The sequence below is a fragment of the Hipposideros armiger genome, unplaced genomic scaffold (assembly GCF_001890085.2).
Source record: "Hipposideros armiger isolate ML-2016 unplaced genomic scaffold, ASM189008v1 scaffold_148, whole genome shotgun sequence".
Lineage (NCBI taxonomy): Eukaryota > Metazoa > Chordata > Mammalia > Chiroptera > Hipposideridae > Hipposideros > Hipposideros armiger.
The window spans coordinates 1843870-1855917 of record NW_017731498.1 but is presented as its reverse complement, the minus strand read 5'-3'; the positions used below and the strand labels follow the sequence as shown (position 1 = coordinate 1855917).

General features: G+C 35.7%; 1 protein-coding gene across 3 annotated transcripts in view; it reads left to right on the top strand.

Moving 5' to 3' along the window:
* Nucleotides 1–12048, top strand: part of CDADC1 (cytidine and dCMP deaminase domain containing 1) — a 50863-nt gene that overhangs the window by 19797 nt on the left and 19018 nt on the right. For all 3 annotated transcript variants that reach the window (XR_002124921.1, XM_019650857.1, XM_019650858.1), the window contains exons 6-8: nt 5010–5059; nt 7710–7879; nt 10251–10440. Coding sequence is in view for 2 of the 3 variants with exons in the window: in XM_019650857.1 (XP_019506402.1) it covers nt 5010–5059; nt 7710–7879; nt 10251–10440 (410 nt within the window). In the remaining variant the exon portion in view is untranslated. The remainder of the gene's footprint in view (nt 1–5009; nt 5060–7709; nt 7880–10250; nt 10441–12048) is intronic.

Below are 12048 nucleotides of genomic sequence, written 5' to 3'. Positions count from 1 at the left end.
GGAGAGAAGTTAGTGAGACCTTTGAATAGAGAGAACTCTTTTCTTAGAGCAGTTTTAGGATACCTTGTGGCCTTATAATTTGATGCTACATTTATAAATCAGGGCCTAATTAGGCCCTTCTTTCTGCTTCTTGCTTTTATTTCACTGTTCATTGATCCCTCCACTAGAGGTGGGACAAAAAAAGAAAGCGAACCAAATCACTCATTTTTGTTAACTTCAATATTTTATATGTATTCAATATTTAATAAAAACTTTAAAAAATATTTATAATATATGAATTAAAAAGAACTAAAAGAATCAAAGGAATATTTTTCCAAGGCATATTTTTCCAATTGCTGGTATGTCTTCAAACAGCAAGCTGAGAAATCAAACATTTTTACTTTATTATATTTCTATGCATGTGTAGGTATGTGAACAAGGAAAATATTGGGAATTTTCTTTATTGTGGTGGGAGATGGCGTCTGTATCAATAGAACAGTGTTTTTAAATCTTTATAGATGTAAGATTTTTCTAAGGAGAATCATGATAACTTCTTAAAATGCAACTTTGACATAAGGAAAAAATTTAGGCAGGAGGAGCCGTTGAGTAATATTTGACGAGTGGACTGTAGTAGGATTTATTTTTTTTTAACTTATCCCAGGAAAGAAGGAAAAGAGAAAATCTTCAGAAAAGGTATGCCACTGCCTGCAGTGTGTTCTAAACGAAGACCACAGGTTGAAGTAACTTCAGTAGAATGGAGGTTCTCAACTGGCAGTATATCAGAATACCATTGAAACTCTTATTAAAAGACAAATGCTCAAATTCCAACCCAGTCTAAACCAAGCCCTTAAGGTGTGAACTAGGCTTATGAATTTTTAAAGTTCTGCAAGGTATTCTGACATTCAGCAGGGTTAATAATCACTCAGTTGTTATTGGAGAATTTGATTTTATCACAGACGTAAGCTATATGATGCCAAACAACTGTATAGTGTACAAATCTGCTCTAATGTGACTATCTTGTCTTGTGGGCTATACATTACTCTCTTTGCCCAAACCAGCTTTACAAGTAATTTTTCTCTAAACCATTCTGGAAAGACAGAAATATAAATGGGGACAGCTGTGACAGCTATAGTTCACGAACCCCCTTTGCTAAGGAGAATTCACCTGATTCCAGAGTGAGCGTAAGCTGGGAGATACAAATCTACTGTTCTTTAAATTCATCTCAGTACTTGTTTCTCGTAAAACACCCATCATACCATGTATGATTCCAGTGTTTAAAATGCAGTAATGTATAGATATAAATTTGCATATACCAGGTGTGCCCAAAAAAATGTATACACATGATTTTTATTCATCTTTTATCAGTATATATTGAGTATTACAATTTTAATACAGTTTTTTCCTTTCTTAAAATGTGTATACTTTTTTTGGCACCCTCTGTGTATTCTTTACTAGATACTCTAGTTATAAATTTATCCATTATTTGTGTGCCTAGTTTTATACATAAAGCCATGCTTCTGCACTTGATGGGCAATTTAAAAGATTTTTCAAGGTTAATTTTTTTGACCGTGTATGAATTTTTGCCTGGAACCCAAATCTTAATAGGATGCAACTCTATCATGCACTCCCTCCACTGTGAGCTCTTCCCTGGAAAGAGACCATGTCTTCCTCATTTTTTCCTTAGCTTAACTAAGCACAGTGTGTTGAATGGATAAAGGAGATCTTTTAAAATCAAAAGATAAATGGTCCACAATCCCTTATCCAATAACCTTGGAACTAGATGAAAAGGAATTTAGAATTTTTCAGATTTTAGAAAGGTAATATGGTGCATATACTATATATCACACAACATCCCCGGGGGGCCTTGGTCCTGTTGTAATCAAACATATTTACATATGTGGAGTAAAATGTATGAATATTTGCATTAAATATTTGGTCAGGTGTGGCCACAAAAATGTATCAAGCTGTCAAAAAAACCTTGATCTAGGGACTTCAGATAAGGAATTTTGAACCTGTATTCTTCATTGATGATAAATAATAACTATTGAGCACCTACTATGTGCCAGACACAAAGCTAGGCTATTTATATACCTATCTCATCATTTAACATGGAGGACAGTTCAGCAAGGTAGATATCCCCATGATAGAATATGCTTCTAATAACGCAGACTTTTAATTCCACACTGTTCAGTTTGCTTCGATGACTTTATTTCACTCTAATTAATAAAGAAACCATTCCATTAAACCATTTCATTTTAAAATATACATATCAAAATTAATTCTAAAACAACAGAGTTCTAAAACTAATTGAAAGTAAGTGCTTAAGAATTGCTTTTGAATGATGAATACATAGGCTCCACAAAGGTGTCATTAAAAGTATGTTTCTATGATACTTTGAGGTAGCAAAAAAATGACAAAATTCGTTTAGGCTCTAGGGGGAAAAAAAATCAGGAGGCCATCACTTCTACCTGGTTTAAGTGTGATCTCTTTTTTGGGGGGTCCTGTTTTCCCTTTAGATTAGACATTTTCCAAAGCTGAGGATTAATGCCTTCCTCCTGGACCACAACATTGATGGTGAAAGTAGTCAAGAAAGTTACTGTTTCAAATTGTAACTTGGTGGTTCTCAACTTTTAGTACAGAGGGGATGCTCATGAGAATTGCGGATTCCTGAGTCGGCGCACCTTCCATGGAGAAGTTGATTCAGGCGTTTCCATGGGAGACAGGAGTCTGCCTTTTGAACCAGCAGCCAGTGGACAAACCCAGACATGGCCACAGAATTGGGAACTAAAGTAACCACCCCCGTGTTCTGTAGCCATAGGATAGAGCTCTCTGACTTTCAGTCATCAGTCAGGAATTTGGCTCAGTGATTATAAGCTGACCTTTCCTGGACAGAGAAAACCCTGTGAGTGACCAGAGCAATTTCTGTAAAAATGACAGACATGAATAGATTTTTGAGAAATTACCTCATCTGTCAGCCAACCTTGAGGCTTGGGAAAATCTACTCTAACATGGATGAAATTTTATTCTGATTTTAAAAGACACATAAAGGATATTCTGTTGGTGTGACTAACCTTAGGCAGTAGAGCTGCTTGCTGGTGGAAAATCATATTTTTTCCCTTCTTGACAAATTTGAGTCTGTCTCCAGAATGCAACAGGCTAAAAAAACACAACATGAAAAATACTTAATGTAGGTGGTAGGAAAAGTAGGCCCTTAATCTGAAGAATTTCTATTTCAGTTATTCTTTTTTTGTTTGTTTCAGATTTATGCATGTATTAAGTACAATTTTACTCCCGGTAAAAGTTTTCGTTTTGCAGGCAGCTATAATCTTATGTTTATAATTTCTGCGACTTGCCTTAGAAATGAGCATAAAGCTATACCTATATCCTTTTCCCCTCATGGTTTATTCTGAAAGTCTTGGAAGGAACATGACAATGTTTTGTTTACCCCTAAATCCCTTCATGACAGTCTACTCCATCCACCCCATTCCTCAGCATGATGTTCATTTCCTTCAGAGAATAGCACAACACGTGGGTACTTGTGTGTTTCCTTGTTCCTGTTTATAAGTTTCATGAATATAGGAACCCCTCACCGCTGTATACTCAGGCATTCAATAAAGGGAGATCTTTGTCATGAAATTCTTAATGTCAAAGGGGAAAGGCAAGTAGATTGGGTCCAGAGAGCTAAAGTTTATCAATTTCTTTGCCTGTTTTCTCATCTGGAAAAGGGAATTTTATCCACTTTACCTTTAATGTAAAAATGAGATAATGGGTAAAAGTGCTTAAAATAAATTACGCAAATGCTTTGTGATATAATTTTGAAAACCTGAGCTTGCTTGAACTGAGGTTAGTAATTTCATTATAGCATCATAAAGAAAAAGTTAACTTATTTGTGAGACATCCTAGTTTTTAATGCATAGATGGAATGAAGCTTTTTTGTACTTTTACTAGAAAAGTAAGTATTTAAATATGTTATCATTGAAAGGATTGATTTTTAGGAAATTATGAGGTGAAGCCATAGTTTTGTTTAATTCTCATCAATATGAAAATGCCCTAGAGTAAGTTTCCAGATGATTGTTACTTTCTCTGTGTAAAGGTACCTACTTAACTACATTAGTCCCTTATTAAGATTTTGATAAATACTATGGTTTTCATAATTAGTGTATAATTGTCTTAGAAATTTGAAATTCACCCTTGCATTAGTTGTAGGAAAAAGTCAATCTTTCATATGTATAATTTCTATTTTTTTTAAGTTTTCTGCTTCAGATTAATGGCTTTAAGAAATACAGCTTTACTTGTTGCAGAGATTTTAGTTCTGCAATAAAATTATAACCTTATGTTTATAACTTCTGCCACTTGACATAGAAATGAGCATCACATCACTAACTTGGCTTTTTTTCCCCTACAGGCAAATTATAAAGGTCAGGGGAAGGACAACATTTTGTTTAAATCAAATTCCCTTTCAAACACTTCCCAGCAATATGTGAACTCCCATAAAGATTTGTTTATGTTTATATCATAAATTTGAACATTTTTCTTAGCAAGAACATTTGCATAAAATGTATTTTCCATGATTAGAGTATAAAAATGCTAGGAGAAGACATCTTTTATTGTTATGAATAGTTACTACATTAAATCCATTAGTTCAGAAACTTCTTTTTAATAAATTTTATCATCTGTTAGAAACAATCATTTAAAAACTGACTTGTGGTAGAGAATCAATCGTTACACTCAGTTCTGGTTAAGCTTTGACGTGACCTGACCCTTGGCACTGCCATTTTAATGATCTCTGCATATAGAGCACATGTGACTAGGTTGATAGGGACACTGTCTAGTTATTTAGTACCTAGTTCCCACATTCCGTGCTTAAAAGTATTTTAGTGGTTTTCTATATTTAGTGAGATGTCAAGGATTTCTGTTACATTTGTGAAGTATGTTTCAATAAATGTGTTCTTTATTAGTTTTGGAAAAATATATTTCTGATACTAACAAGTCATTGATTCTTACTGAGGTAAATGCCATTTATCTTTCAGAGGATCATAAAACAGGAGTTGGAGCAGTCATTTGGGCAGAAGGAAAATCTGTAAGTATTAAAACAAGGTTTTAAACATTTAACTTTGATTTTGTTTAAACATAGTTCAACCTGAACATTACATTTTATTGGCCCATTGGAATTAATATTTTATATTGGTGCATTTATTATGTTCTCAACAATGTTCTAGATGGATTCGTTCATTTACCAAACATTTATTAAACACCTTCTACAGGGTAGGTGCTGTGCCATAGTGGGCAGTGGAGAGTTAAAAACCACATTTTCTGCCCTTCATGGCCTTTTGCAGTCTAGTCATGCAGACAGAGAAGTAAAAAGGAGATTGGCATATAAGTGTAATTATAACATGATACTGTGAAAGCATAGAGGGGGAGCTTTTACTCTGCTTAGAAAAATGAATGAGATATTCTTGGAGGAAGTAAGATGTCTTGAACAATGACTGGGAATTCACCAGGCAGAACAAGTTCATGGGATGGGGAGGAGAACATGCATAGGTAGGAAGTGTGAGAGAGAATGTGGGATAATGCAAATGAGTTGGGATGTTGGAGTCCAGAGTTTTATGTATAATAGTGTGGGGGAAAAAATTGGACTGGACCCTGAAGGATAGCCCAGCACAGTGCTAACCAGTAGAAATAAAAGGAAAGTCACATAAATAATTTAAAATTTTATAGGAGCCATATTCAAAGGGAACAGGTGAATTAATTTTAATAATATATTTTATTCTAATAAGTCTAATATGATCAACATGTAATCAATATAAAATATTATTAATAAAATATTCTGCATTTTGGGGGAATGCTGTCTTCAAAATCCTGACTGTATTTTACACTTACCACATCTGTCAATTTGGGCTAACCATATGTGGCTGTGGCTACTGTATTGGATAGTGCAGTCCAAGAATCTTTTAAGTAGGCAATGATTTGATCAGACTTGCATTATAAAAATAATGAGATGGAGGTAGACAAGAAATAAGATTAATAAAAAAAGATGACGAGGGCTTGAAATTATGGGGATGGGTTAGGAGGGCATGGAATTAAGAGATACTTAGTAACTATGTATGGAAGCCTAAATTTTGCTTCAATAGACTTTATAGCAAGTAATTTGACTATTTGCCTGGATGACTCATAAACCATTCCTGTTCATCCTAGCCAAAACCTCCAGTATCTTCTCTGCTAACCTTCATCACAGGTAGGGGCACCGTCCTACACATCCACTCAGTCACCAAGTACTATGGATTCCACCTTCAAAATATCTCTTGACTCTACTTATCTCTACGTCAACTGTTAACACCTACTAGAATAGGTTCCACTGCCCAAAACCCCCATAGCATTCTGGACAGCTCATTTGTGACACTCTTCACAGCTAAAATGATGTGTCCAGGTTCTTATAATCTCTAGATTGTAAGGTTCATGAGGGCAGGGATTCCCTATCTTGTTTACAGCTGCATTCCCAGGGCCTGGCCTGTGGTAGGAACTCTCATTTGTGTTCATGTGAATGCTCTGCAGCCTTTGCCCTAACATCTGGTTGTTCTCAACTACTTTGTGGGGAATTTAAGTTTCCAGTTAAATTATCTATAGCATACACAGCATGGTAAAATGGGAACACATGGGTTTGGAGTCGAGCAACCTGGGCTTGAATTCTGGCTGTGTTCCTTACTAGCTTTGTGACCCTGGACAAGTTATTTAGTCTCTCTTGGTCTCAGTTTCCTTATCTACAAAAGGGGAATAATATTAGTACTACTTTCCAGGTCGTGAGCGTTGATTAAATGAAATAATACATATAAAACTCAGCATGATGTTTGACATTTTAGTAAGCACTGAAGAATAATTTATCATTAATGAGATAATATTTTATTTGTAAGCTTTTGTTGGTTCACCATACCACAGTGATTTTTCTCAAGCTGCTACAGTAATGAGTAACTATAAGATATTGAAATTTAGTGAAGTTTATTATAGCATTTTCCAAACTATTATAAACACCTATGATTTATAAAATATTCGCTCTAATAATTGATAACACATTCATATTAATACCTAATACGCCATTGACCAGGAGAACTAAAGAGGAGCCACTGAGGTAAGAAGTTCTATGATAATATCTACACATACAATAGAGGCTCAATAAATATTGAAGATTCAAGGAAATTGCATTTTTTTCAACTTTTTTTAATCGCATTTTAAAAAATAGCACATATTTTAGCCTGACAATAGAAATCGTTCAAAATATTTTTTAAATTTCTGGCTTGCACAGCACAGAGCACATAAATGAATAATCATTTATTGAGTACTGTTATGTATGAAGCATTTTGAATAAGTGTATTGTAAGGGATACAAAAAGAATCAAGTATGGTTTCTATTCTCCAGCATTATATAACCTGTTCTGGGAGAGATATCTCAATCAAGTGAAACCATTTGTGAATTTTACAAGCTAGTATTTAATTGACTGCTAAAACTAAGGAATGCCTTGAAATTATATAGTAGAGAAATGATCAGCCTTCTTGAAATTTGGTGTTGACAAGACCACATTGCAGTAGGAGGATCTAACAGTGTATTTTTCTGATGGTTCAGTTTGTCATAGAAAATTGAATTCATTATATAAAGTATGATAGTAGGCATAAAAATACGTTGCAAGCTGCCTTTTCAGAATGTTGAAAACTAAGCTCTGTTGGTTTGCTATTTCATAGCGAAATTGTGACGGAACGGGCGCAATGTACTTCATAGGATGTGGTTATAATGCTTTTCCTGTTGGATCTGAGTACGCTGACTTCCCAAACATGGACGACAAGCAGAAAGACAGAGAAATAAGGAAATTCAGATACATTGTCCATGCAGAACAGAATGCCTTGACATTTAGGTATGAAATTCCTTTGCATGTATTTTCTTTGAAATGTAGCAAGGGTTAGTTGAAATTAGTTTTCTTTTAGCTGTAATTTATTTCCTTTTTAAAAATATTCCAAGTAATATTCTTTGTAGAAGCATAACTTCAGTTATACTTGGTCTTTCCTGCCTGACCTGAGGCCATTGTCAGAGATCCTGAAGGCCTTCAACTTTATTGAGTCTTTTCACCCTTTTCCCCTCTCCGGTAAAATTCACCTGTCACCTGAGGACAGACTGTGTGAAGTGTGTCCCTAAGGACACCCTTGTATATTTCTGGAATGCAAGCTCTTCTTTGTTTTCTAAATCTAGAGCACACATTTTGTATTTATGAGTATATAGATTTTATTATGAACCAAAATGAACATAGTTTTTGTTAAAGATTATAACTGACATTACCTCCCTTTTAATGTTAATTTAGATAATTTCCACAAACATTTCTCAGCATTAACCATTAAGGGGGTGATCACAGGGTATTCAAAGCTGAATGTGGGCCAGCTGAGTGGCACGTTGGTTAGGAATTGGCTTGGGACACCAGCTCGGAGCAGCAGGGCCCAGTTTAGATCCCACATGAGGGCCAGTGACGCTGCACCTTCTACAGCTAAGATGGTGAACAACAGCTCGACCTGGAGCTGGGCTGCCGAGAGTCGCTGGCGATGGCGTAGGCTGCAGTGGGGCTGGCCCACAGCTGGTATGAACTTTCGTGAGCTGCTGTGAGCCACCGTGAGCGGCTGTCCAATGGCCGACAACTGATCTGCCTCACCTGGGAAGAGCGCAATGATCACAATATCAACATGGGCCAGTGAAGCGATGTCCTCCACAACTAGACTGAAGAACAAAAGGACAGTGACTTGTCTGTTCTCCTTCTCCGATTCCCTAATGCTACTCCCCTCCCTCAAATCCCCAATAAAATCTTTTAAAAAAAAAATGAATAAAACATGGTTCCTGTTTCAGGAGCTTAATAATACAGTAGGGGATCTACCACTGCATTCAGCCTGATGTGCTGGCCTGTGTGGGAAAAGCTGACACAAGTGCTATGGAAATTCGGGGGCTGCTGTGGATGGAGGGGGAGCGGGAGGGAGAAGCTTTATGGAGAAACTGGCATCGGGGCTGAGCTTTGAAGCTTTGGTAGGATTGTGTCAATTGGAGATGCTTACTTGCAGGGAAGTCATTCTTGCTTCAGGCATAGCAGCAGTCTAGAAATAGGAAAAATGCTTGTGTGTGTAGGAATATGAATGTTCCAGTTAGACTGGACCGTGAAGTACCTGGGATTTGGTTGAGACTGGATAGGGAGATCTGTGAGTTTAGACTTTATTTGGTAGGTAGTGGGGAAGTGGAATGGCATTGACAGCCACACTACCGATTGCTCAGGTTACAGGTATATTGTTTGAACAGACTAGGTGCATAAAATTCTGTTGCCCTAGTCCAGGTGAGAAGAATGAGAGTCTGAACTAGAGAGATGGATATGGAAGGCTGTGGTGGTTAAGATGGCTGACTGAGACCGGTGTAAACCACCGAGCCAGGAAGTACAACCCCTATAACCTCAGATGAGAGCATCCCTTACTCCTAAACTACCTCCAGTAAACAACCCTCTTCTTTTCTTGTGCTCTTCATTACAGATTTAGTTGCTTCGTTTTGTATGACGATATGGATTTGTTCAATCCAAACGTTCGTTAAATAAAATTATCCCGTGCTGAGGAGGGTAACTCAAACCAGAAATTTAATATTAACTTATCAATTTAGTAAGCATTTATTAAATATCCACTAGGCACCAGATAAAGGGGTAGCTGTTTTGGCTACCGTGATGAGTTAATGTCTACTCATACATCATAAGCTTTTTTTTTTTTTTAAGCTGAGCCATCCTGCCACCTGTTGGCAGCTCAGCGGCTGCTCAGCTCGAGCCGGGACTCAAACCGCTGTTGCTCAGAGCTCACACCCTTGAGCAAGCTCTTAACAACTGAGCCACTTGGCCCGCCCCTAATAAACTTTTAAGAAGGGTGTTAGTTCTAGCTCCTAATTCTGGCATTATAAAGAAGTTCTTACTTAGAAAACATTGTGTCTCTCTCTCTCAGTGTCTGTCTCTTTTTTCATTTACTTTGTAATCTAACACTGAAATGTTGCCAAATTGCTTAGAATAAGTGAATGACTTTTAGTTATAATTATGTTCAGGTTACATTTTAACATTAATGAGTTTATGTATTTTGAGCATTGACTAATTCAGCAAGAATAAGGTTAGCTTATTGTTTATAATGTAAATCTGTTCTTGAAGCAGCTCAATTTTAAAGATTTCTCTAAAATATAACTTACTTTTTCAGAAACTACCTTCTTAATATTTTGTAATTTTTTTGTAGGTGTCAAGAAATAAAAACAGAAGAAAGAAGTATGATTTTTGTGACCAAGTGCCCATGTGATGAGTGTGTACCTTTAATTAAAGGTGCAGGCATAAAACAAATCTATGCAGGGGATGTAGATGTTGGAAAAAAGAAGGCAGACATCTCTTACATGCGATTTGGGGAACTGGAGGGTGTTAGCAAATTTACAGTAAGTAGATAGACACACTTTTTTCAAGTATACTTGCCATTATGTTGTTTGGTACCCTGCTGCATATGTTAAATTAGCAATTCCCATTGTTTTTAATTTAAAGAGTTTCAGCAAACTATATCATTGCGTTTATTTTTATGTGCAAGAACTTGCCTAATTACAAATGTTCAGTTTAGGATCTCTGCCTTATGAATTTACATCTCTATAGAGAGAGTTGTATATTCACCTTACTGATCTTGAATTAGTGGGCCATTTGGTGCCATCTGGTGACTAACAAAGGAAAATCCTTGACTCACCTCTTCTCTCACCCCTTTTTTTGTTTTGTTTTGGAGTGATTATAATAGAGTTAAAAATAGTTTAAGATTACCCCAAAGACAGGGAGGGACACACACACACACACACACACACACACACACACACACACACACACACGTAACACATTTTTCATGAGAAAAATCAGAAAAGGTTAGAAGGGGTTTCATATTTAATATATAAAAAAAAAGTACTGTGGTAGTTCATGGAAAACTCAGAACTTTAACTCTTTATACTTTTTGACTATGTAGGTTTTTAAAATCTTTTTCTTTTTAGAAACAATTGCAAATATATAGAAAAGTTACAAAAAACACTACAAAGGACTTGTTTTTCCAGAAACATTAGAGAGCAAGTTGTTGACATGATACCAAATCACTCTCAAATGCTTTTTGTATATTACTTCAAATAGTATATTCTTCCACATAACCATAAAATACAACCACAAAACTAAGGAAATTATCAGTGACACATTACTGCCATTTCATCCACAGATTCCAATCAGTTCACCATTATGTCCCAATAATATTTTATACAGCAAAAGGATTTTATCCAGATCATATGTTGCTTTTTAATGATAATTCTGGCATTTAACATAACATCTGTATACTAGAATTTACAGAGGGTACAAAAGGCATATAATAGAGCTGTTTATAAATTTCAGCTTTATATTCCTATTTGAGTCCAGGGTGCCTAGAACATATAAAGCACCTGAAAGATACTTATTAAACTATATACTGGGGGTGCCAAAAAATGTATACACATGACTCATCTTTTGTTATTGGTTTATTTTGAGTATTACAATTTTAATACAGTTTTCCTTTCTTAAGATGTGTATACATTTTTTGGCACCCCCGGTATATATATTTAAAATTTTTTAAATAAAACAACATACTATCTAGTTCCTGCCTGACTGTGAAGTACCATAAATTTTTACCCTTTTTATTTTTGTCTTATACTTTTGTTTTTATTTCAAGTTTATCACGACTTTAAAAAGAAAAGGAGGAGGCACTGAAGAAAGGAGAGATGGAAAAGGTGCCTCTTTTATAAAATTACACAAAAGCTTACATCCAACTAGTCAAGGAGAAATCTCCAGTTCTGTGTTTTTTTCTTATCTCTTCATTCCTCCTGAAGAGTGGGAAGAAATAGGTTTTTTCAAATTCTTCTCATAAAGATTAAGTGACCTAGCTCTTTAGGACTGTGAGTGATGGGTTAAGTGAATTCTGAGATATCTTGCTTTCTGGTGGATTTTAGTAGCTTTTCAATTTTAAAGAGAATGAAAAGATCCGAAGAATGTAA